The sequence below is a fragment of the Salmo salar genome, chromosome ssa11 (genome assembly GCF_905237065.1).
Source record: "Salmo salar chromosome ssa11, Ssal_v3.1, whole genome shotgun sequence".
In the NCBI taxonomy this organism is placed as follows: Eukaryota; Metazoa; Chordata; class Actinopteri; order Salmoniformes; family Salmonidae; genus Salmo; species Salmo salar.
In genome coordinates, this window is record NC_059452.1 from 40,501,588 (window position 1) to 40,528,872 (window position 27,285).

Below are 27,285 nucleotides of genomic sequence, written 5' to 3' on the forward strand. Positions count from 1 at the left end.
GGGAACACTGCTGGTTTCACTGGGCTGACTTCTGCCCTCTACAGGGAACACTGCTGGTTTCACTGAGCTGGCCTCTGCTCTCTACAGGGAACACTGGTGGTTTCACTGGGCTAGCCTCTACAGGGAACACTGCTGGTTTCACTGGGCTGGCCTCTGCCCTCTACAGGGAACACTGGTGGTTTCACTGGGCTGACCTCTGCCCTCTACAGGGAACACTGCTGGTTTCACTGAGCTGGCCTCTGCTCTCTACAGGGAACACTGCTGGTTTCACTGGGCTGGCCTCTGCTCTCTACTGGGAACACTGCTGTTTTCACTGAGCTGGCCTCTGCTCTCTACAGGGAACACTGCTGGTTTCACTGGGCTGGCCTCTGCTCTCTACAGGGAACACTGCTGGTTTCACTGGGCTAGCCTCTACAGGGAACACTGGTGGTTTCACTGCGCTGACCTCTGCCCTCTACAGGGAACACTCCTGGTTTCACTGAGCTGGCCTCTGCTCTCTACAGGGAACACTGCTGGTTTCACTGGGCTGGCCTCTGCTCTCTACAGGGAACACTGCTGTTTTCACTGAGCTGGACTCTGCTCTCTACAGGGAACACTGCTTGTTTCACTGGGCTGGCCTCTGCTCTCTACAGCGAACACTGCTGGTTTCACTGGGCTAGCCTCTACAGGGAACACTGCTGGTTTCACTGGGCTGACCTCTGCCCTCTACAGGGAACACTGCTGGTTTCACTGAGCTGGCCTCTGTTCTCTACAGGGAACACTGCTGGTTTCACTGGGCTGGCCTCTGCTCTCTACAGGGAACACTGCTGTTTTCACTGAGCTGGCCTCTGCCCTCTACAGGGAACACTGCTGGTTTCACTGGGCTGGCCTCTGCTCTCTACAGGGAACACTGCTGGTTTCACTGGGCTAGCCTCTACAGGGAACACTGGTGGTTTCACTGATCTGACCTCTGCCCTCTACAGGGAACACTGCTGGTTTCACTGAGCTGGCCTCTGCTCTCTACAGGGAACACTGCTGGTTTCACTGGGCTGGCCTCTGCTCTCTACTGGGAACACTGCTGTTTTCACTGAGCTGGCCTCTACTCTCTACAGGGAACACTGCTGGTTTCACTGGGCTGGCCTCTGCTCTCTACAGGGAACACTGCTGGTTTCACTGGGCTAGCCTCTACAGGGAACACTGCTGGTTTCACTGGGCTGGCCTCTGCTCTCTACAGGGAACACTGCTGGTTTCACTGGGCTGGCCTCTACAGGGAACACTGCTGGTTTCACTGGGCTGGCCTCTGCTCTCTACAGGGAACACTGCTGGTTTCACTGGGCTAGCCTCTACAGGGAACACTGGTGGTTTCACTGGGCTGACCTCTGCCCTATACAGGGAACACTGCTGGTTTCACTGAGCTGGCCTCTGCTCTCTACAGGGAACACTGCTGGTTTCACTGGGCTGACCTCTGCCCTCTACAGGGAACACTGCTGGTTTCACTGAGCTGGCCTCTGCTCTCTACAGGGAACACTGCTGGTTTCACTGGGCTGGCTTCTGCCCTCTACTGGGAACACTGCTGTTTTCACTGGGCTGGCCTCTGCTCTCTACAGGGAACACTGCTGGTTTCACTGGGCTAGCCTCTACAGGGAACACTGGTGGTTTCACTGGGCTGACCTCTGCCCTATACAGGGAACACTGCTGGTTTCACTGAGCTGGCCTCTGCTCTCTACAGGGAACACTGCTGGTTTCACTGGGCTGGCCTCTGCTCTCTACTGGGAACACTGCTGTTTTCACTGAGCTGGCCTCTGCTCTCTACAGGGAACACTGCTGGTTTCACTGGGCTGGCCTCTGCTCTCTACAGGGAACACTGCTGGTTTCACTGGGCTAGCCTCTACAGGGAACACTGCTGGTTTCACTGGGCTGGCCTCTGCTCTCTACAGAGAACACTGCTGGTTTCACTGGGCTCGCCTCTGCTCTCTACAGGGAACACTGCTGGTTTCACTGGGCTGGCCTCTACAGCGAACACTGCTGGTTTCACTGGGCTGACCTCTGCCCTCTACAGGGAAAACTGCTGGTTTCACTGGGCTGGCCTCTGCCCTCTACAGGGAACACTGCTGGTTTCACTGGGCTGACTTCTGCTCTCTACAGGGAACACTGCTGGTTTCACTGAGCTGGCCTCTGCTCTCTACAGGGAACACTGGTGGTTTCACTGGGCTAGCCTCTACAGGGAACACTGCTGGTTTCACTGGGCTGGCCTCTGCTCTCTACAGGGAACACTGGTGGTTTCACTGGGCTGACCTCTGCCCTCTACAGGGAACACTGCTGGTTTCACTGAGCTGGCCTCTGCTCTCTTCAGGGAACACTGCTGGTTTCACTGGGCTGGCCTCTGCTCTCTACAGGGAACACTGCTGTTTTCACTGAGCTGGCCTCTGCTCTCTACAGGGAACACTGCTGGTTTCACTGGGCTGGCCTCTGCTCTCTACAGGGAACACTGCTGGTTTCACTGGGCTAGCCTCTACAGGGAACACTGGTGGTTTCACTGGGCTGACCTCTGCCCTCTACAGGGAACACTGCTGGTTTCACTGAGCTGGCCTCTGCTCTCTACAGGGAACACTGCTGGTTTCACTGGGCTAGCCTCTGCTCTCTACTGGGAACACTGCTGTTTTCACTGAGCTGGCCTCTGCTCTCTACAGGGAACACTGCTGGTTTCACTGGGCTGGCCTCTGCTCTCTACAGGGAACACTGCTGGTTTCACTGGGCTAGCCTCTAAGGGGAACACTGCTGGTTTCACTGGGCTGGCCTCTGCTCTCTACAGGGAACACTGCTGGTTTCACTGGGCTGGCCTCTGCTCTCTACAGGGAACACTGCTGGTTTCACTGGGCTGGCCTCTACAGGGAACACTGCTGGTTTCACTGGGCTGGCCTCTGCCCTCTACAGGGAACACTGCTGGTTTCACTGGGCTGGCCTCTACAGCGAACACTGGTGGTTTCACTGGGCTGACCTCTGCCCTCTACAGGGAACACTGCTGGTTTCACTGGGCTGGCCTTTGCCTTCTACAGGGAACACTGCTGGTTTCACTGGGCTGACTTCTGCCCTCTACAGGGAACACTGCTGGTTTCACTGAGCTGGCCTCTGCTCTCTACAGGGAACACTGGTGGTTTCACTGGGCTAGCCTCTACAGGGAACACTGCTGGTTTCACTGGGCTGGCCTCTGCCCTCTACAGGGAACACTGGTGGTTTCACTGGGCTGACCTCTGCCCTCTACAGGGAACACTGCTGGTTTCACTGAGCTGGCCTCTGCTCTCTACAGGGAACACTGCTGGTTTCACTGGGCTGGCCTCTGCTCTCTACTGGGAACACTGCTGTTTTCACTGAGCTGGCCTCTGCTCTCTACAGGGAACACTGCTGGTTTCACTGGGCTGGCCTCTGCTCTCTACAGGGAACACTGCTGGTTTCACTGGGCTAGCCTCTACAGGGAACACTGGTGGTTTCACTGGGCTGGCCTCTGCCCTCTACAGGGAACACTGCTGGTTTCACTGAGCTGGCCTCTGCTCTCTACAGGGAACACTGCTGGTTTCACTGGGCTGGCCTCTGCTCTCTACAGGGAACACTGCTGTTTTCACTGAGCTAGCCTCTACAGGGAACACTGGTGGTTTCACTGGGCTGACCTCTGCCCTCTACAGGGAACACTGCTGGTTTCACTGAGCTGGCCTCTGCTCTCTACAGGGAACACTGCTGGTTTCACTGGGCTGGCCTCTGCTCTCTACAGGGAACACTGCTGTTTTCACTGAGCTGGCCTCTGCTCTCTACAGGGAACACTGCTGGTTTCACTGGGCTGGCCTCTGCTCTCTACAGGGAACACTGCTGGTTTCACTGGGCTAGCCTCTACAGGGAACACTGCTGGTTTCACTGGGCTGGCCTCTGCTCTCTACAGGGAACACTGCTGGTTTCACTGGGCTGGCCTCTGCTCTCTACAGGGAACACTGCTGGTTTCACTGGGCTGGCCTCTACAGGGAACACTGCTGGTTTCACTGGGCTGGCCTCTGCCCTCTACAGGGAACACTGCTGGTTTCACTGGGCTGGCCTCTACAGCGAACACTGGTGGTTTCACTGGGCTGACCTCTGCCCTCTACAGGGAACACTGCTGGTTTCACTGGGCTGGCCTCTGCCTTCTACAGGGAACACTGCTGGTTTCACTGGGCTGACTTCTGCCCTCTACAGGGAACACTGCTGGTTTCACTGAGCTGGCCTCTGCTCTCTACAGGGAACACTGGTGGTTTCACTGGGCTAGCCTCTACAGGGAACACTGCTGGTTTCACTGGGCTGGCCTCTGCCCTCTACAGGGAACACTGGTGGTTTCACTGGGCTGACCTCTGCCCTCTACAGGGAACACTGCTGGTTTCACTGAGCTGGCCTCTGCTCTCTACAGGGAACACTGCTGGTTTCACTTGTCTGGCCTCTGCTCTCTACAGGGAACACTGCTGTTTTCACTGAGCTGGCCTCTGCTCTCTACAGGGAACACTGCTGGTTTCACTGGGCTGGCCTCTGCCCTCTACAGGGAACACTGCTGGTTTCACTGGGCTAGCCTCTACAGGGAACACTGCTGGTTTCACTGAGCTGGCCTCTGCTCTCTACAGGGAACACTGCTGGTTTCACTGGGCTGGCCTCTGCTCTCTACAGGGAACACTGCTGTTTTCACTGAGCTGGCCTCTGCTCTCTACAGGGAACACTGCTTGTTTCACTGGGCTGGCCTCTGCTCTCTACAGGGAACACTGCTGGTTTCACTGGGCTAGCCTCTACAGGGAACACTGCTGGTTTCACTGGGCTGACCTCTGCCCTCTACAGGGAACACTGCTGGTTTCACTGAGCTGGCCTCTGCTCTCTACAGGGAACACTGCTGGTTTCACTGGGCTGGCCTCTGCTTTCTACAGGGAACACTGCTGTTTTCACTGAGCTGGCCTCTGCTCTCTACAGGGAACACTGCTGGTTTCACTGGGCTGGCCTCTACAGGGAACAATGCTGGTTTCACTGGGCTGACCTCAGCTCTCTACAGGGAACAGTGCTGGTTTCACTGGGCTAGCCTCTACAGGGAACACTGCTGGTTTCACTGGGCTGGCTTTGCAGCTATGGTGGTGTACTGGGAGTCTTAACTCAGTACCACACTTTAAAGAGACCCAACCAGAACAGAAAACATCTGGCTTGTGGCTCTGTCTGGCTCCCATTCAAACACAATGACTGTGGGTGATTAATTCATTTCGGTTTTTTGAAGGGTCCCCCAACATGGCCCCAGATCAAATCCCTCAGAAGGGTCCCCCAACATGGCCCCAGATCAGACCCCTCAGAAGGGTCCCCCAACATGGCTCCAGATCAGACCCCTCAGAAGGGTCCCCCAACATGGCCCCAGATCAGATCTCTCAGAAGGGTCCCCCAACATGGCCCCAGATCAAATCCCTCAGAAGGGTCCCCAACATGGCACCAGATCAGACCCCTCAGAAGGGTCCCCCAACATGGCTCCAGATCAGACCCCTCAGAAGGGTCCCCCAACATGGCCCCAGATCAGATCCCTCAGAAGGGTCCCCAACATGGCCCCAGATCAGACCCCTCAGAAGGGTCCCCCAACATGGCTCCAGATCAGATCCCTCAGAAGGGTCCCCAACATGGCCCCAGATCAGATCCCTCAGAAGGGTCCCCAACATGGCCCCAGATCAGACCCCTCAGAAGGGTTTTTGTTGGAGAGAATATGAAGCAAATAATCCTGCGGTAATTCTGTTGTCAAGGAGATGACCATTATTTGCGCTAATGACTTGGTGGGGTAATGTGGTGGGAGGATTGGGGAGCGGATGAAACGTTTGGTTTACTGAGACCACTACTTGCTCGCTGTGTGTGTGTGACCTTCATTTATATATGCATTTGATTATCCAGATATTTCATTGGAACAGAATACATCTCCATTTGAAGTGTCTTTCTGTGCTACCAGAAATAAAGCATTTCAGGCAGTTACTGTTGAGTTACTGTTGATGACTCCAGGTTACTTAATGCCTGAATGTATTCTAATGTTCTCTGGCATGCCATGGGGTTCTATTTCTGGCTACCAGAATATAAAAAGCTATAAAGAGAAGATCAGATAAGTGTTTTTTCTTAACCAAACTCCTATGTTCAGTGCTGGATACTTGTTTGTACAGGGCTGTTCGGATGAGATATCTATATATTTGTGAGGCAGTTAGAGGCTATGTGATTTTGGTGTAGGTAGTACATCGTATAAAGGGCAATAATGCATTTAAGCAAATTGTGTTTACTGTAACACAGATTCAACCAGTCAAACCAAGTTGCCATGGTTACATTACATGATGTCATTGTGGCATTAAACCAGGTTCTCATGGATACATTACGATGACATCAGAGCTATGTCATCAGAAGGTACCGTGGTTATTGTAGCTAATAGATATGCGGAAGAAGGCTACACATGGTTAAATCTGATTGGATCATTGTATGGGTTAGGAGCCAGTACAATTTACATAATTTGGTGATTATCTCTCAGTTTATTGTGTGATTTAACTTTTAACAACACAACGCCTAGACTTAATGCTTACACCGAAAAACTCTGTTTCTAGATGACATTCTTCAAGAGAACGTCTCTTCTAGAGAGCATTCACTGTAGAGTAGTGACAATCAGGAAGACTGGTGTTTTGAGGAGGAGCTAGGCCTGCTAGACCAGACAAGACTTTTAACTGAAAATTCAGCACCTCATGAAAGGCAGGAGGGAGGGAGAGAGGGTTATACGAGGCCGGATGGAGAGAGAGGAGGGGTACAGGAGGTAGGACGTAGAGAGAGGAGGGGTACAGGAGGTAGGACGTAGAGAGAGGAGGGGTACAGGAGGCCGGATGGAGAGAGAAGAGGGGTACAGGAGGTAGGACATAGAGAGAGGAGGGGTACAGGAGACAGGATGGAGAGAGAAGAGGGGTACAGGAGGTAGGACGTAGAGAGAGGAGGGGTACAGGAGGCCGGATGGAGAGAGAAGAGGGGTACACAAGGCCGGATGGAGAGAGAGGAGGGGTACAGGAGGCCGGATGGAGAGAGAGGAGGGGTACAGGAGGCCGGATGGAGAGAGAGGAGGGGTACAGGAGGCCGGATGGAGAGAGAAGAGGGGTACAGGAGGTAGGACGTAGAGAGAGGAGGGGTACAGGAGGCAGGATGGAGAGAGAGGAGGGGTACACAAGGCCGGATGGAGAGAGAGGAGGGGTACAGGAGGCAGGATGGAGAGAGAGGAAGGATACAGGAGGCAGGATGGAGAGAGAGGAGGGGTACAGGAGGCCGGATGGAGAGAGAGGAGGAGTACAGGAGGTAGGACGTAGAGAGAGGAGGGGTACAGGAGGCCGGATGGAGAGAGAGGAGGGGTACAGGAGGCAGGATGGAGAGAGAGGAGGGGTACACAAGGCCGGATGGAGAGAGAGGAGGAGTACAGGAGGCCGGATGGAGAGAGAGGAGGGGTACAGGAGGCAGGATGGAGAGAGAGGAGGGGTACAGGAGGCCGGATGGAGAGAGAGGAGGAGTACAGGAGGTAGGACGTAGAGAGAGGAGTGGTACAGGAGGCAGGATGGAGAGAGAAGAGGGGTGCACGAGGCTGGATGGAGAGAGAGGAGGAGTACAGGAGGCCGGATGGAGAGAGAGGAGGGGTACAGGAGTCCGGATGGAGAGAGAGGAGGAGTACAGGAGGTAGGACGTAGAGAGAGGAGGGGTACAGGAGGCCGGATGGAGAGAGAGGAGGAGTACAGGAGGTAGGACGTAGAGAGAGGAGGGGTACAGGAGGCAGGATGGAGAGAGAGGAGGGGTACAGGAGGTAGGACGTAGAGAGAGGATGGGTACAGGAGGTAGGATGGAGAGAGAGGAGGAGTACAGGAGGTAGGATGGAGGGAGAGGAGGAGTACAGGAGGTAGGACGTAGAGAGAGGAGGGGTACAGGAGGCAGGATGGAGAGAGAGGAGGGTGCACGAGGCTGGATGGAGAGAGAGGAGGAGTACAGGAGGCCGGATGGAGAGAGAGGAGGGGTACAGGAGGCCGGATGGAGAGAGAGGAGGAGTACAGGAGGCAGGATGGAGAGAGAGGAGGGGTACAGGAGGTCGGATGGAGAGAGAGGAGGGGTACAGGAGGCAGGATGGAGAGAGAAGAGGAGTACAGGCGGCCAGAAGGAGAGAGAACCCTGTGGAAAAAAGGTTCTACATGGAACCCAAAATGGTTCTACCTGGAACTTAAAATGGTTATTCTATTGGGACAGTTAAAGAACCCCTTTAGGCTCTAGATAGGACCTTTTTTTCCCGAAGAGTGTAGATTCAAACATGGCTCTTTCAAAAAAGTACAACACGATGCAATATAATACAAAACATACAGCTGACAGGAAAGACTAATAAATGTGCTTGTCGTTACAGGCCTGGGAAGGGAAGATGTAAGTGGGGAAAATGATGCTAAACAACAGGCAGGAAGTTGAAACAGACAATCAGATAGGGGAATATATAGCAGAACATATCATTAAAGTATCTCTTCATACTGTATCTATCTTCATTTTGATCCTGTCTGATGCTCCAAGCAAAGGAAAGCAACCTCTGTAGTCTACAATACATCAATGGTCCAAATGCAGTGTTGGATAGAGACATTCATTAAACTCTTTTACCATGTACACTGAACAAACAGTCTTTTCCTTCTAGACCTCTCATTCAGTGATGCGTAATACCGTACTCCTATAGCATACTTAAAGTGAACAAGAGTACTGCATCATTTTCATCATCTCGGCCTGATTATAAAAGACCAAGGGCTGAAATCTCTACGCTCTTCTCAGCAACTGTAATAGACTGATTCAGTTTAGTAATTTAACAACAAACCCTTGGCCCCAGAGGACAATTGGATTCATATATGAACTTAAAATGTCCACAGATTTAAGGGCTGAATGGGACATTAGTGGCCTGCAAAGTAGAAAAATGGAACAGTACAAAGAGTTTGAAGTTTCCACGCAAGAAGCGACAGCAAAAAGTCACAAAGTTACATAATGCAACCATCAATAGCATTGTTTCACGGTTATCTACTGTGAGATGTAATTTATGAAAACAATCACTGATCTTATTAAAATAATGGTAGCTGATATTTTGTTTTGGCTGTGTTTGATAAGCCCAGGAGAACTGTTGCACAATAACATTGACAATATTCAAGTGGGGGTGATGGTTGCCAGATTGGTGTGCGGAGGGCACACTGCTGACAGCCCTCTTGGTGGGAGTTGGGGCAGGAAGGACACTCTACCATAACTCTTAGATGGTTGGGTTGGGTACGTGGGATAGGTGGGTGACGTGATTGTAAAATGTCCAGGATCAACCCCATATAGATTAACCATGGTGCACCTTGATCAACTCTGTGGTTGCAAACGGTCTGTACTACTTTACTATGGTCTTTAATGGTCCACTGTTTTGGTTTACTGTTCTGGTCAGCACTGTTGCAGACTATGGTCGCCTATTCTGGTCCATGATATGCTAAAGTACTCCACTAAGAGCAGCTGTGGTACCTTGTGGTCATGAACGGTCTGGTATGGTGCATTGTGGTGAACTGTGTCTCAGTGTGGTCTACCTTGAACGCCCGTGTTACTAAAGGGACTCCCACTCACCTGAGTCTTGGTTCTCATGAAGGGAGCGCTGACGTTGCAGGTCTTCTCATGCCTCTGTCTGTCCTCACTGCGACACTCTATCTTGATATCCGAGTTGTCCTGAGATGGAAACAGAGATAAAACACACTCAGTGACTGAGAGAACAATGAGAGAGACAAGCTTCTCCATCAGACAAGCCTGACTTTCCCCAGGAATAACTATATTCTATATGGCTAGAACAGGTGCAGCAGTACTCCATACTGTATTTGAGGAAGACTTGTCTTCAATAGACAGACTGTACTAGTCTAAAGGTGACTGGCCAAATCATCTTTACACTGACTTCTGTGAGCAGTCAACCAAGCACTGTTTCTGTGACTCTGCGCTGCTGGTGTACTGTTGTCTGCTGTACTGGTGTACTATAGTCTGCTGTACTGGTGTACTGTCGTCTGCTGTACTGGTGTACTATAGTCTGCTGTACTGGTGGACTGTTGTCTGCTGTACCGGTGTACTATAGTCTGCTGTACTGGTGTACTATAGTCTGCTGTACCTGTGTACTATAGTCTGCTGTACTGGTGGACTGTTGTCTGCTGTACTGGTGTACTGTTGTCTGCTGTACTGGTGTACTATAGTCTGCTGTACTGGTGTACTGTTGTCTGCTGTACTGGTGTACTGTCGTCTGCTGTACTGGTGTACTATAGTCTGCTGTACTGGTGGACTATAGTCTGCTGTACCGGTGTACTATAGTCTGCTGTACTGGTGTACTGTTGTCTGCTGTACTGGTGTACTATAGTCTGCTGTACTGGTGTACTATAGTCTGCTGTACTGGTGTACTATAGTCTGCTGTACTGGTGGACTGTTGTCTGCTTTACAGGTGTACTGTTGTCTGCTGTACTGGTGTACTATAGTCTGCTGTGCTGGTGTACTGTTGTCTGCTGTACTGGTGTACTATAGTCTGCTGTACTGGTGTACTGTTGTCTGCTGTACTGGTGTACTGTTGTCTGCTGTACTGGTGTACTATAGTCTGCTGTGCTGGTGTACTGTTGTCTGCTGTACTGGTGTACTATAGTCTGCTGTACTGGTGTACTATAGTCTGCTGTGCTGGTGTACTATAGTCTGCTGTACTGGTGTACTGTTGTCTGCTGTACTGGTGTACTATAGTCTGCTGTACTGGTGTACTATAGTCTGCTGTGCTGGTGTACTGTTGTCTGCTGTACTGGTGTACTATAGTCTGCTCTACTGGTGTACTGTTGTCTGCTCTACTGGTGTACTATAGTCTGCTGTACTGGTGTACTATAGTCTGCTGTACTGGTGTACTATAGTCTGCTGTACCGGTGTACTATAGTCTGCTGTACTGGTGTACTGTTGTCTGCTGTACTGGTGTACTATAGTCTGCTGTACTGGTGTACTGTTGTCTGCTGTACTGGTGTACTATAGTCTGCTGTACTGGTGGACTGTTGTCTGCTGTACTGGTGTACTATAGTCTGCTATCCTGGTGTACTATAGTCTGCTGTACAGGTGTACTGTTGTCTGCTGTACTGGTGTACTATAGTCTGCTGTGCTGGTGTACTGTTGTCTGCTGTACTGGTGTACTATAGTCTGCTGTACTGGTGTACTGTTGTCTGCTGTACTGGTGTACTGTTGTCTGCTGTACTGGTGTACTATAGTCTGCTGTACTGGTGGACTGTTGTCTACTGTACTGGTGTACTGTAGTCTGCTGTACTGGTGTACTATAGTCTGCTGTACTGGTGTACTGTAGTCTGCTGTACTGGTGTACTATAGTCTGCTGTACTGGTGTACTGTTGTCTGCTGTACTGGTGTACTATAGTCTGCTGTACTGGTGTACTATAGTCTGCTGTACTGGTGTACTATAGTCTGCTGTACTGGTGTACGTATAGTCTGCTGTACTGGTGTACTGTTGTCTGCTGTACTGGTGTACTATAGTCTGCTGTACTGGTGTACTGTTGTCTGCTGTACTGGTGTACTATAGTCTGCTGTGCTGGTGTACTGTTGTCTGCTGTACTGGTGTACTGTTGTCTGCTGTACTGGTGTACTATAGTCTGCTGTACTGGTGTACTGTTGTCTGCTGTACTGGTGTACTATAGTCTGCTGTACTGGTGTACTATAGTCTGCTGTACTGGTGTACTATAGTCTGCTGTACTGGTGTACTGTTGTCTGCTGTACTGGTGTACTATAGTCTGCTGTGCTGGTGTACTGTTGTCTGCTGTACTGGTGTACTGTTGTCTGCTGTACTGGTGTACTATAGTCTGCTGTACTGGTGTACTGTTGTCTGCTGTACTGGTGTACTATAGTCTGCTGTACTGGTGTACTATAGTCTGCTGTACTGGTGGACTATAGTCTGCTGTACCGGTGTACTATAGTCTGCTGTACTGGTGTACTGTTGTCTGCTGTACTGGTGTACTATAGTCTGCTGTACTGGTGTACTGTTGTCTGCTGTACTGGTGTACTATAGTCTGCTGTACTGGTGGACTGTTGTCTGCTGTACTGGTGTACTATAGTCTGCTATCCTGGTGTACTATAGTCTGCTGTACAGGTGTACTGTTGTCTGCTGTACTGGTGTACTATAGTCTGCTGTGCTGGTGTACTGTTGTCTGCTGTACTGGTGTACTATAGTCTGCTGTACTGGTGTACTGTTGTCTGCTGTACTGGTGTACTGTTGTCTGCTGTACTGGTGTACTATAGTCTGCTGTACTGGTGGACTGTTGTCTACTGTACTGGTGTACTATAGTCTGCTGTACTGGTGTACTATAGTCTGCTGTACTGGTGTACTGTTGTCTGCTGTACTGGTGTACTGTTGTCTGCTGTACTGGTGTACTGTTGTCTGCTGTAAAGTGTTCTATAGTCTGCTGTACTGGTGTACTATAGTCTGCTGTACTGGTGTACTGTTGTCTGCTGTACTGGTGTACTATAGTCTGCTGTACTGGTGTACTGATGTCTGCTGTACTGTTGTCTGACTGTACTGGTGTACTGTAGTGTGCTGTACTGGTGTACTGTTGTCTGCTGTACTGCTGTACTGTTGTCTGCTGTACTGGTGTACTATAGTCTGCTGTACTGGTGGACTGTTGTATGCAGTACTGGTGGACTGTTGTCTGCTGTACTGGTGTACTGTTGTCTGCTGTACTGGTGTACTGTTGTCTGCTGTACTGGTGTACTATAGTCTGCTGTACTGGTGTACTGTTGTCTGCTGTACTGGTGTACTCTTGTCTGCTGTACTGGTGTACTATAGTCTGCTGTACTGGTGTACTATAGTCTGCTGTACTGGTGGACTGTTGTCTGCTGTACCGGTGGACTGTTGTTCGCTGTACCGGTGTACTATAGTCTGCTGTACCGGTGTACTATAGTCTGCTGTACCGTTGTACTATAGTCTGCTGTACTGGTGTACTATAGTCTGCTGTACTGGTGTACTATAGTCTGCTGTACTGGTGTACTGTTGTCTGCTCTACCGGTGGACTGTTGTCTGCTGTACCGGTGGACTGTTGTCTGCTGTACCGGTGGACTGTTGTCTGCTGTACCTGTGGACTGTTGTCTGCTGTACCTGTGGACTGTTGTCTGCTGTACCGGTGTACTGTTGTCTGCTGTACTGGTGTACTCTTGTCTGCTGTATTGGTGTACTGTTGTCTGCTGTACATGTGGACTGTTGTCTGCTGTACTGGTGAACTGTTGTCTGCTGTACCTGTGAACTGTTGTCTGCTGTACTGGTGTACTGTTGTCTGCTGTACTGGTGTACTGTTGTCTGCTGTACTGGTGTACTATAGTCTGCTGTACTGGTGTACTGTTGTCTGCTGTACTGGTGTACTATAGTCTGCAGTACTGGTGTACTGTTGTCTGCTGTACTGGTGTACTGTTGTCTGCTGTACTGGTGTACTATAGTCTGCTGTGCTGGTGTACTGTTGTCTGCTGTACTGGTGTACTATAGTCTGCTGTGCTGGTGTACTATAGTCTGCTGTACTGGTGTACTGTTGTCTGCTGTACCGGTGTACTATAGTCTGCTGTGCTGGTGTACTGTTGTCTGCTGTACTGGTGTACTATAGTCTGCTCTACTGGTGTACTGTTGTCTGCTCTACTGGTGTACTATAGTCTGCTGTACTGGTGTACTATAGTCTGCTGTACTGGTGTACTATAGTCTGCTGTACCGGTGTACTATAGTCTGCTGTACTGGTGTACTGTTGTCTGCTGTACTGGTGTACTATAGTCTGCTGTACTGGTGTACTGTTGTCAGCTGTACTGGTGTACTGTTGTCTGCTGTGCTGGTGTACTGTTGTCTGCTGTGCTGGTGTACTGTTGTCTGCTGTACTGGTGTACTGTTGTCTGCTGTACTGGTGTACTATAGTCTGCTGTACTGGTGTACTGTTGTCTGCTGTACTGGTGTACTACAGTCTGCTATACTGGTGTACTATAGTATGCTGTGCTGGTGTACTATAGTCTGCTGTACTCGTGTACTGTTGTCTGCTGTACTGGTGTACTATAGTCTGCCTGTGCTGGTGTACTGTTGTCTGCTGTACTGGTGTACTGTTGTCTGCTGTACTGGTGTACTATAGTCTGCTGTACCGGTGTACTGTAGTCTGCTGTACTGGTGTACTGTTGTCTGCTGTACTGGTGTACTGTCGTCTGCTGTACTGGTGTACCATAGTCTGCTGTACTGGTGGACTGTTGTCTGCTGTACCGGTATACTATAGTCTGCTGTACTGGTGTACTGTTGTCTGCTGTACCGGTGTACTGTTGTCTGCTGCGCTGGTGTACTGTTGTCTGCTGTACTGGTGTACTGTTGTCTGCTGTACTGGTGTACTATAGTCTGCTGTACCGGTGTACTATAGTCTGCTGTACTGGTGTACTGTTGTCTGCTGTATTCGTGTACTATAGTCTGCTGTACTGGTGGACTGTTGTCTGCTGTACTGGTGTACTGTTGTCTGCTGTACCGGTGTACTATAGTCTGCTGTACCGGTGTACTATAGTCTGCTGTACTGGTGTACTATAGTCTGCTGTACTGGTGTACTATAGTGTGCTGTACTGGTGTACTGTTGTCTGCTGTACTGGTGTACTATAGTCTGCTGTACTGGTGTACTATAGTCTGCTGTACTGGTGTACTATAGTCTGCTGTACTGGTGTACTATAGTCTGCTGTACTGGTGTACTATAGTCTGCAGAACTGGTGTACTATAGTCTGCTGTACTGGTGTACTATAGTCTGCTGTACTGGTGTACTATAGTCTGCTGTACTGGTGTACTGTTGTCTGCTGTACTGGTGTACTATAGTCTGCTGTGCTGGTGTACTGTTGTCTGCTGTACTGGTGTACTGTTGTCTGCTGTACTGGTGTACTATAGTCTGCTGTACTGGTGTACTGTTGTCTGCTGTACTGGTGTACTATAGTCTGCTGTACTGGTGTACTATAGTCTGCTGTGCTGGTGTACTATAGTCTGCTGTACTGGTGTACTGTTGTCTGCTGTACCGGTGTACTATAGTCTGCTGTGCTGGTGTACTGTTGTCTGCTGTACTGGTGTACTATAGTCTGCTCTACTGGTGTACTGTTGTCTGCTCTACTGGTGTACTATAGTCTGCTGTACTGGTGTACTATAGTCTGCTGTACTGGTGTACTATAGTCTGCTGTACCGGTGTACTATAGTCTGCTGTACTGGTGTACTGTTGTCTGCTGTACTGGTGTACTATAGTCTGCTGTACTGGTGTACTGTTGTCAGCTGTACTGGTGTACTGTTGTCTGCTGTGCTGGTGTACTGTTGTCTGCTGTGCTGGTGTACTGTTGTCTGCTGTACTGGTGTACTGTTGTCTGCTGTACTGGTGTACTGTTGTCTGCTGTACTGGTGTACTATAGTCTGCTGTACTGGTGTACTATAGTCTGCTGTACTGGTGTACTATAGTCTGCTGTACTGGTGTACTATAGTCTGCTGTACTGGTGTACTATAGTCTGCTGTACTGGTGTACTATAGTCTGCTGTACTGGTGTACTGTTGTCTGCTGTACTGGTGTACTATAGTCTGCTGTGCTGGTGTACTGTTGTCTGCTGTACTGGTGTACTGTAGTCTGCTGTACTGGTGTACTATAGTCTGCTGTACTGGTGTACTGTAGTCTGCTGTACTGGTGTACTGTTGTCTGCTGTACTGGTGTACTGTCGTCTGCTGTACTGGTGGACTATAGTCTGCTGTACCGGTGTACTATAGTCTGCTGTATTGGTGTACTGTTGTCTGCTGTACTGGTGTACTATAGTCTGCTGTACTGGTGTACTATAGTCTGCTGTACTGGTGTACTATAGTCTGCTGTACTGGTGGACTGTTGTCTGCTTTACAGGTGTACTGTTGTCTGCTGTACTGGTGTACTATAGTCTGCTGTGCTGGTGTACTGTTGTCTGCTGTACTGGTGGACTGTTGTCTGCTGTACTGGTGTACTATAGTCTGCTGTACTGGTGTACTGTTGTCTGCTGTACTGGTGTACTATAGTCTGCAGTACTGGTGGACTGTTGTCTGCTGTACTGGTGTACTACAGTCTGCTATACTGGTGTACTATAGTCTGCTGTGCTGGTGTACTATAGTCTGCTGTACTCGTGTACTGTTGTCTGCTGTACTGGTGTACTATAGTCTGCCTGTGCTGGTGTACTGTTGTCTGCTGTACTGGTGTACTGTTGTCTGCTGTACTGGTGTACTATAGTCTGCTGTACCGGTGTACTGTAGTCTGCTGTACTGGTGTACTGTTGTCTGCTGTACTGGTGTACTGTCGTCTGCTGTACTGGTGTACCATAGTCTGCTGTACTGGTGGACTGTTGTCTGCTGTACCGGTATACTATAGTCTGCTGTACTGGTGTACTGTTGTCTGCTGTACCGGTGTACTGTTGTCTGCTGCGCTGGTGTACTGTTGTCTGCTGTACTGGTGTACTGTTGTCTGCTGTACTGGTGTACTATAGTCTGCTGTACCGGTGTACTATAGTCTGCTGTACTGGTGTACTGTTGTCTGCTGTATTCGTGTACTATAGTCTGCTGTACTGGTGGACTGTTGTCTGCTGTACTGGTGTACTGTTGTCTGCTGTACCGGTGTACTATAGTCTGCTGTACCGGTGTACTATAGTCTGCTGTACTGGTGTACTATAGTCTGCTGTACTGGTGTACTATAGTGTGCTGTACTGGTGTACTGTTGTCTGCTGTACTGGTGTACTATAGTCTGCTGTACTGGTGTACTATAGTCTGCTGTACTGGTGTACTATAGTCTGCTGTACTGGTGTACTATAGTCTGCAGAACTGGTGTACTATAGTCTGCAGAACTGGTGTACTATAGTCTGCTGTACTGGTGTACTATAGTCTGCTGTACTGGTGTACTATAGTCTGCTGTACTGGTGTACTGTTGTCTGCTGTACTGGTGTACTATAGTCTGCTGTGCTGGTGTACTGTTGTCTGCTGTACTGGTGTACTGTTGTCTGCTGTACTGGTGTACTATAGTCTGCTGTACTGGTGTACTGTTGTCTGCTGTACTGGTGTACTATAGTCTGCTGTACTGGTGTACTATAGTCTGCTGTGCTGGTGTACTATAGTCTGCTGTACTGGTGTACTGTTGTCTGCTGTACCGGTGTACTATAGTCTCCTCTGCACAGGCCATACAAACGCTCCACACCGCGTGGCCGCTGCCGCTCTAACCTGGTGGTCCCAGCGCGCACGACCCACGTGGAGTTCCAGGTCTCCGGCAGCCTCTGGAACTGCCGGTCTGCGGCCAACAAGGCTGAGTTCATCTCAGCCTATGCTACCCTCCAGTCCCTAGACTTCCTGGCGCTGACGGAAACATGGATCACCACAGATAACACTGCTACTCCTACTGCTCTCTCCTCGTCTGACTACGTGTTCTCGCATACCCCTAGAGCATCGAGCCAGCGGGGTGGTGGCACTGGAATCCTCATCTCTCCCAAGTGGACATTCTCTCTTTCTCCCCTGACCCATCTGTCTATCTCCTCATTTGAATTCCATGCTGTCACAGTTACCAGCCCTTTCAAGCTTAACATCCTTATCATTTATCGCCCTCCAGGTTCCCTTGGAGAGTTCATCAATGAGCTTGACGCCTTGATAAGTTCCTTTCCTGAGGATGGCTCACCTCTCACAGTTCTGGGTGACTTTAACCTCCCCACGTCTACCTTCGACTCATTCCTCTCTGCCTCCTTCTTTCCACTCCTCTCCTCTTTCGACCTCACCCTCTCACCTTCCCCCCCTACTCACAAGGCAGGCAATACGCTTGACCTCATCTTTACTAGATGCTGTTCTTCCACTAATCTCATTGCAACTCCCCTCCAAGTCTCCGACCACTACCTTGTATCCTTTTCCCTCTCGCTCTCATCCAACACTTCTCACTCTCCCCCTACTCGGATGGTATTGCGCCGTCCCAACCTTCGCTCTCTCTCTCCCGCTTCTCTCTCCTCTTCCATCCTATCATCTCTTCCCTCTGCTCAAACCTTCTCCAACCTATCTCCTGATTCTGCCTCCTCAACCCTCCTCTCCTCCCTCTCTGCATCCTTTGATTTCCTCTGTCCCCTATCCTCCAGGCCGGCTCGGTCCTCCCCTCCTGCTCCGTGGCTCGACGACTCACTGCGAGCTCACAGAACAGGGCTCCGGGCAGCCGAGCGGAAATGGAGGAAAACTCGCCTCCCTGCGGACCTGGCATCCTTTCACTCCCTCCTCTCTACATTTTCCTCTTCTGTCTCTGCTGCTAAAGCCACTTTCTACCACTCTAAACTCCAAGCATCTGCCTCTAACCCTAGGAAGCTCTTTGCTACCTTCTCCTCCCTCCTTAATCCTCCTCCCCTCCCCCCCTCCTCCCTCTCTGCGGATGACTTCGTCAACCATTTTGAAAAGAAGGTTGACGACATCCGATCCCTCGTTGCTAAGTCAAACGACACTGCTGGTCCTGCTCACACTGCCCTACCCTGTGCTTTGACCTCTTTCTTCCCTCTCTCTCCAGATGAACTCTCGCGTCTTGTGACGGCCGGCCGCCCAACAACCTGCCCACTTGACCCTATCCCCTCCTCTCTTCTCCAGACCATTTCCGGAGACCTTCTCCCCTACCTCACCTCGCTCATCAACGCATCCTTGACCGCTGGCTACGTCCCTTCCGTCTTCAAGAGAGCGAGAGTTGCACCCCTTCTGAAAAAACCTACACTCGATCCCTCCGATGTCAACAACTACAGGCCAGTATCCCTTCTTTCCTTTCTCTCCAAAACTCTTGAACGCGCCGTGCTTGGCCAGCTCTCTTGCTATCTCTCTCAGAATGACCTTCTTGATCCTAATCAGTCAGGTTTCAAGACTGGGCATTCAACTGAGACTGCTCTTCTCTGTGTCACGGAGGCTCTCCGCACTGCTAAAGCTAACTCTCTCTCCTCTGCTCTCATCCTTCTAGACCTATCTGCTGCCTTTGATACCGTGAACCATCAGATCCTCCTCTCCACCCTCTCCGAGCTGGGCATCTCCGGCACCGCGCACGCTTGGATTGCGTCCTACCTGACAGGTCGCTCCTACCAGGTGGCGTGGCGAGAATCTGTCTCCGCACCACGTGCTCTCACCACTGGTGTCCCCCAGGGCTCTGTTCTTGGCCCACTCCTATTCTCGCTATACACCAAGTCACTTGGCTCTGTCATATCCTCACATGGTCTCTCATATCATTGCTATGCAGACGACACACAATTAATCTTCTCCTTTCCCCCTTCTGACAACCAGGTGGCGAATCGCATCTCTGCATGTCTGGCAGACATATCAGTGTGGATGACGGCTCACCACCTCAAGCTGAACCTCGGCAAGACGGAGCTGCTCTTCCTCCCGGGGAAGGACTGCCCGTTCCATGATCTCGCCATCACGGTTGACAACTCTCTTGTGTCCTCCTCCCAGAGTGCTAAGAGCCTTGGCGTGACCCTGGACAACACCCTGTCGTTCTCCACCAACATCAAGGCGGTGACCCGATCCTGTAGGTTCATGCTCTACAACATTCGCAGAGTACGACCCTGCCTCACACAGGAAGCGGCGCAGGTCCTAATCCAGGCACTTGTCATCTCCCGTCTGGATTACTGCAACTCGCTGTTGGCTGGGCTCCCTGCCTGTGCCATTATACCCCTACAACTCATCCAGAACGCCGCAGCCCGTCTGGTGTTCAACCTTCCCAAGTTCTCTCACGTCACCCCGCTCCTCCGCTCTCTCCACTGGCTTCCAGTCGAAGCTCGCATCCGCTACAAGACCATGGTGCTTGCCTCACGGAGCTGTGAGGGGAACGGCACCTCCGTACCTTCAGGCTCTGATCAGGCCCTACACCCAAACAAGGGCACTCCGTTCATCCACCTCTGGCCTGCTCGCCTCCCTACCTCTGAGGAAGCACAGTTCCCGCTCAGCCCAGTCAAAACTGTTCGCTGCTCTGGCACCCCAATGGTGGAACAAGCTCCCCTCACGACGCCAGGACAGCGGAGTCAATCACCACCTTCCGGAGACACCTGAAACCCCACCTCTTCAAGGAATACCTGGGATAGGATAAAGTAATCCTTCTAACCCCCCCTTAAAGATTTAGATGCACTATTGTAAAGTGGTTGTTCCACTGGATATTATAGGTGAATGCACCAATTTGTAAGTCGCTCTGGATAAGAGCGTCTGCTAAATGACTAAAATGTAAAAAAAAAATAAAAAAATGTAAAAAATGTCTGCTGTGCTGGTGTACTGTTGTCTGCTGTACTGGTGTACTATAGTCTGCTCTACTGGTGTACTATAGTCTGCTGTACTGGTGTACTATAGTCTGCTGTACTGGTGTACTATAGTCTGCTGTACCGGTGTACTATAGTCTGCTGTACTGGTGTACTGTTGTCTGCTGTACTGGTGTACTATAGTCTGCTGTACTGGTGTACTGTTGTCAGCTGTACTGGTGTACTGTTGTCTGCTGTGCTGGTGTACTGTTGTCTGCTGTGCTGGTGTACTGTTGTCTGCTGTACTGGTGTACTGTTGTCTGCTGTACTGGTGTACTGTTGTCTGCTGTACTGGTGTACTATAGTCTGCTGTACTGGTGTACTATAGTCTGCTGTACTGGTGTACTATAGTCTGCTGTACTGGTGTACTATAGTCTGCTGTACTGGTGTACTATAGTCTGCTGTACTGGTGTACTATAGTCTGCTGTACTGGTGTACTGTTGTCTGCTGTACTGGTGTACTATAGTCTGCTGTGCTGGTGTACTGTTGTCTGCTGTACTGGTGTACTGTTGTCTGCTGTACTGGTGTACTATAGTCTGCTGTACTGGTGTACTGTTGTCTGCTGTACTGGTGTACTGTCGTCTGCTGTACTGGTGTACTATAGTCTGCTGTACTGGTGGACTATAGTCTGCTGTACCGGTGTACTATAGTCTACTGTACTGGTGTACTGTTGTCTGCTGTACTGGTGTACTATAGTCTGCTGTACTGGTGTACTATAGTCTGCTGTACTGGTGTACTATAGTCTGCTGTACTGGTGGACTGTTGTCTGCTTTACAGGTGTACTGTTGTCTGCTGTACTGGTGTACTATAGTCTGCTGTGCTGGTGTACTGTTGTCTGCTGTACTGGTGGACTGTTGTCTGCTGTACTGGTGTACTATAGTCTGCTGTACTGGTGTACTGTTGTCTGCTGTACTGGTGTACTATAGTCTGCAGTACTGGTGGACTGTTGTCTGCTGTACTGGTGTACTACAGTCTGCTATACTGGTGTACTATAGTCTGCTGTACTGGTGTACTACAGTCTGCTATACTGGTGTACTATAGTCTGCTGTGCTGGTGTACTATAGTCTGCTGTACTCGTGTACTGTTGTCTGCTGTACTGGTGTACTATAGTCTGCCTGTGCTGGTGTACTGTTGTCTGCTGTACTGGTGTACTGTTGTCTGCTGTACTGGTGTACTATAGTCTGCTGTACCGGTGTACTGTAGTCTGCTGTACTGGTGTACTGTTGTCTGCTGTACTGGTGTACTGTCGTCTGCTGTACTGGTGTACCATAGTCTGCTGTACTGGTGGACTGTTGTCTGCTGTACTGGTGTACTATAGTCTGCTGTACTGGTGTACTATAGTCTGCTGTACTGGTGTACTATAGTCTGCAGTACTGGTGTACTATAGTCTGCTGTACTGGTGTACTATAGTCTGCTGTACTGGTGTACTATAGTCTGCTGTACTGGTGTACTGTTGTCTGCTGTACTGGTGTACTATAGTCTGCTGTGCTGGTGTACTGTTGTCTGCTGTACTGGTGTACTGTTGTCTGCTGTACTGGTGTACTATAGTCTGCTGTACTGGTGTACTATAGTCTGCTGTGCTGGTGTACTATAGTCTGCTGTACTGGTGTACTGTTGTCTGCTGTACCGGTGTACTATAGTCTGCTGTACTGGTGTACTATAGTCTGCTGTGCTGGTGTACTATAGTCTGCTGTACTGGTGTACTGTTGTCTGCTGTACCGGTGTACTATAGTCTGCTGTGCTGGTGTACTGTTGTCTGCTGTACTGGTGTACTATAGTCTGCTCTACTGGTGTACTGTTGTCTGCTCTACTGGTGTACTATAGTCTGCTGTACTGGTGTACTATAGTCTGCTGTACTGGTGTACTATAGTCTGCTGTACCGGTGTACTATAGTCTGCTGTACTGGTGTACTGTTGTCTGCTGTGCTGGTGTACTATAGTCTGCTGTACTGGTGTACTGTTGTCAGCTGTACTGGTGTACTGTAGTCTGCTGTGCTGGTGTACTGTAGTCTGCTGTGCTGGTGTACTGTAGTCTGCTGTACTGGTGTACTATAGTCTGCTGTACTGGTGTACTGTTGTCTGCTGTACTGGTGTACTATAGTCTGCTGTACTGGTGTACTATAGTCTGCTGTACTGGTGTACTATAGTCTGCTGTACTGGTGTACTATAGTCTGCTGTACTGGTGTACTATAGTCTGCTGTACTGGTGTACTATAGTCTGCTGTACTGGTGTACTATAGTCTGCTGTACTGGTGTACTGTTGTCTGCTGTACTGGTGTACTATAGTCTGCTGTGCTGGTGTACTGTTGTCTGCTGTACTGGTGTACTGTTGTCTGCTGTACTGGTGTACTATAGTCTGCTGTACTGGTGTACTGTTGTCTGCTGTACTGGTGTACTGTCGTCTGCTGTACTGGTGTACTATAGTCTGCTGTACTGGTGTACTGTTGTCTGCTGTACTGGTGTACTGTTGTCTGCTGTACTGGTGTACTGTTGTCTGCTGTACTGGTGTACTGTTGTCTGCTGTACCGGTGGACTGTTGTCTGCTGTACCGGTGGACTGTTGTCTGCTGTACTGGTGTACTATAGTCTGCTGTACTGGTGTACTATAGTCTGCTGTACTGGTGTACTATAGTCTGCTGTACTGGTGTACTATAGTCTGCTGTACTGGTGTACTATAGTCTGCTGTACTGGTGTACTGTTGTCTGCTCTACTGGTGGACTGTTGTCTGCTGTACCGGTGGACTGTTGTCTGCTGTACCGGTGTACTGTTGTCTGCTGTACTGGTGTACTGTTGTCTGCTGTACTGGTGTACTATAGTCTGCTGTACTGGTGTACTGTTGTCTGCTGTACTGGTGTACTGTTGTCTGCTGTACCTGTGGACTGTTGTCTGCTGTACCGGTGTACTGTTGTCTGCTGTACCGGTGTACTGTTGTCTGCTGTACCTGTGGACTGTTGTCCGCTGTACCTGTGGACTGTTGTCTGCTGTACTGGTGTACTGTTGTCTGCTGTACTGGTGTACTGTTGTCTGCTGTACCTGGGAACTGTTGTCTGCTGTACTGGTGGACTGTTGTCTGCTGTACTGGTGTACTGTTGTCTGCAGTTCTGGTGTACTGTTGACTGCAGTACTGGTGTACTGTTGACTGCAGTCCTGGTGTACTGTTGACTGCAGTACTGGTGTCTGCTGTACTGGTGTACTGTTGTCTACTGTACTGCCATTTATTGGACTGTATTGTTGCACTATGGTCTTTGGTCCTGGAATAGTGGTCTATAAATCCAATGTACTGTGAATCGTCACCTTGACTATGAGACTAGAGAATCGTAGGTTAGGAGTGTAGGTGATGTTGAGGCGGGCTCCATAGGCGTTCTCTCCCCTGTTCTCCAGACGAACATCCACCACCATCCTCCTCCTCGATCCCTCCATCACTCGCTCTGACCCCTCCGCCCCGCCTTCGGACAGACGTCGACACATCACACCCCTGGAGTGGACTGCATTCCCACAGAACTGCCTGTGGGGGGAGAGGGAGAAAGTAATATATTCTGATCTGTGTGTGTGTGTGTGTGTGTGTGTGTGTGTGTGTGTGTGTGTGTGTGTGTGTGTGTGTGTGTGTGTGTGTGTGTGTGTGTGTGTGTGTGTGTGTGTGTGTGTGTGTGTGTGTGTGTGTGTGTGTGTGTGTGTGTGTGTGTGTGTGTGTGTGTGCGCGCGCTCACCTCCAAGACAGCAGGTCAGTTGTACTCTGTAAGGACAGGCCTGGTACACAGCGGTCGTCCTCATCACAGCCATTCCAGAAGGGAAGCTAGTAGAGAGAGAGATACTCAGTTACAATGACATCCATATCATAGTATGGTTATGCCAAGAGGCCTTGGAAGCCAAGAGGCCAAGAGGTGTACCTTTATGGTACAGCAAGTACTATGCTTGCCCTGCAAACCATAGTGTCACTGGTTCAAGCCCCTGTATGTTCCCCTTAATCGCTACAATACCACTCATAAGGCTGTAGACTAAGAGCTAAACAAGGAGATGACTGGTTCGTGGTCAGATCAAGCAGTCATGTGACCCGCTCAAAGCACTTCCTTTCTTCATCGCTTCCTTGAAGGGATCACTGATTAGATATGATTGGACAGATGAACGGAAGGGTTCCAGCAAATGTTTTTTACCTGTCCAGACATTCCTAATCAGTGATTACATAAGAGCTAAACAAGAAGTGCTGATTGTCAGTGGTCAAGGGTCAGATGTGTGTGTCTCACCTCAGTCCTGACGGTGGTGGGCCAGGTGTCGTCCAGCGCAGGGCCCTGGTCGGGATCCTGCAGTGCCACCGCCACAGTGAACACGATGGGCCTCACATAGTCCGTGGTCTCCTGGATCAACAACACGTGGGGAGGATCAATGTCATTACAACTGTATCACACCATACATCATGAACCATAACCGTCACAACACACTGAGGAATAGGAAACGTTATAATGATAGGATAGAGTAGGAAACGTTATAATGATAGGATAGAGTAGGAAACGTTATAATGATAGGATAGAATAGGAAACGTTATAATGATAGGATGGAATAGGAAACGTTATAATGATAGGATAGAATAGGAAACGTTATAATGATAGAATAGGAAACGTTATAATGATAGGATAGAGTAGGAAACGTTATAATGATAGGATAGAATAGGAAACGTTATAATGATAGGATAGAGTAGGAAACGTTATAATGATAGGATAGAGTAGGAAACGTTATAATGATAGGATAGAGTAGGAAACGTTATAATGATAGGATAGAATAGGAAACGTTATAATGATAGGATGGAATAGGAAACGTTATAATGATAGGATAGAATAGGAAACGTTATAATGATAGGATAGAGTAGGAAACGTTATAATGATAGGATAGAGTAGGAAACGTTATAATGATAGGATAGAATAGGAAACGTTATAATGATAGGATAGAGTAGGAAACGTTATAATGATAGGATAGAGTAGGAAACGTTATAATGATAGGATAGAATAGGAAACGTTATAATGATAGGATAGAGTAGGAAACGTTATGATGTTAGGATAGAATAGGAAACGTTATAATGATAGGATAGAGTAGGAAACGTTATAATGATAGGATAGAGTAGGAAACGTTATAATGATAGGATAGAATAGGAAACGTTATAATGATAGGATAGAATAGGAAACGTTATAATGATAGGATAGAGTAGGAAACGTTATAATGATAGGATAGAATAGGAAACGTTATAATGATAGGATAGAGTAGGAAACGTTATAATGATAGGATAGAATAGGAAACGTTATAATGATAGGATAGAGTAGGAAACGTTATAATGATAGGATAGAGTAGGAAACGTTATAATGATAGGATAGAATAGGAAACATTATAATGATAGGATAGAGTAGGAAACGTTATAATGATAGGATAGAGTAGGAAACGTTATAATGATAGGATAGAGTAGGAAACGTTATAATGATAGGATAGAGTAGGAAACGTTATAATGATAGGATAGAATAGGAAACATTACAATGACAGGATTAAACCAGAGGCATGTATTTAGATTGTCAGGACATTGAGGTTTCTGCATTATGAATTGACCATGTTACCCCCCATTAACATTACATGGGGGAATATTTCAATATTGCTATGCAACTGAATGTCTAGGATTATAATATTTACAATTCTAAAAGTTGTCCCAATTATCTAAATACATGGCTCTGGATAATACCATCTCAAGTCTCTGTCTTACCTTCTGATTGGCTGTATGTAAATGTAGTCATATTGCTTCCACCTATCCAATATTCTCAGATCTACCGGATAGGTTAGAGTCTAGATGTTGATTTGGAATTCAACTAGAGTTCAGTCTGTGCTCACCATGACATAGAAGTAGATGTGTTGACAGGTCTCCTCTCCAGAAAGCAGGGTCAGGTTTTGAAACAGCAGTTTATCAGGGTCATCCATTATGGCTCTGGGGTTGAATCGACGCTCCCCAATGGTGGTGTTGTAAGTGATAGCTAGAGAGATGAAGAAAGAGGGAGCATAACTGTTGGAAACATGTTCTATACTACAGTACTTTATTTTCTATAAAGTAAGGACCAGAAGCAGTACAGATTACATTACAAAAAAGCAACTTGGACAATATCCAAGAGCCACCGTCGAGGAACTGAAACAACGTCTCAGTTGAGGACATTTGAGTGAGTGACTACTCCAGAGTTGAGAGAGTTGACCAGACCTCTTGAGCCATATGGCTTTGGAAGTGATTCATTTCCAACCCACACTGTTTAAGAGGCACGTTATTTATTACACCGCGCTTTAATAGCTTGGGGAAAATACCATAAAATCCAGAGCTAATGCACATTACCCTACTGAGCATGCCAACTGGAGAGTACACTGGTCTCCCATACCCCATACCTACTTTCTCCATTATACCATGACATTGTTAAATTTCTTTCTGATTGGCTTGAAGACCATTCTAGAGTGTGCATTATTTCCCTATAACGTATGGTATATTTGCACGGTAGAATTCAATGACTATAGTTCATTGTTATATGTTCTATAGTTGAGCTGCTTTTTAAAAGCAAAAGTTCAACTGAAAACATTATTGGCATTGTTGAATTCAATGTTCATAATGGCAAGCTAGAACTGATGGTTTGGTTAGCTAAACTAGCAAGTCTGTTTGTTTGGTTACCACGGCAACTACTGTATCTATTAAAGTTGCTAGCTACTTCAGTGGATGTTGAACACAAGCTCTTTCCATTTCCATCAGATGCTGCTTAAAGTTGAAGGCGTGTAACCTTAAGCACATTTGGAGATATCTCTTTTCTCAAAGTTTATTCTTCCTTGTACAGTCGAACACAACAGACTTGCAACACCAGCAGCAGCAGCACATCTGACAGATGTTACTTGACCAAACATGATAATGAGGGGAAATCAAATCAATTGTGTTCCCACTGTTCAGTGTCCCCTAGATGTCCAACCGTCCCGGCGG

The 27,285-nt window shown here is 48.9% G+C and overlaps 1 protein-coding gene across 1 annotated transcript in view; it reads right to left on the reverse strand.

Moving 5' to 3' along the window:
• Nucleotides 1–27,285, reverse strand: part of LOC106591088 (integrin alpha-11) — a 140,034-nt gene that overhangs the window by 55,372 nt on the left and 57,377 nt on the right. The window contains exons 16-20 of the mRNA XM_045689552.1: nucleotides 26,172–26,311; nucleotides 24,551–24,661; nucleotides 24,017–24,102; nucleotides 23,604–23,814; nucleotides 9,619–9,717 (exon numbers count right to left, since the gene is read on the reverse strand). Coding sequence (XP_045545508.1) covers nucleotides 9,619–9,717; nucleotides 23,604–23,814; nucleotides 24,017–24,102; nucleotides 24,551–24,661; nucleotides 26,172–26,311 — 647 coding nt within the window. The remainder of the gene's footprint in view (nucleotides 1–9,618; nucleotides 9,718–23,603; nucleotides 23,815–24,016; nucleotides 24,103–24,550; nucleotides 24,662–26,171; nucleotides 26,312–27,285) is intronic.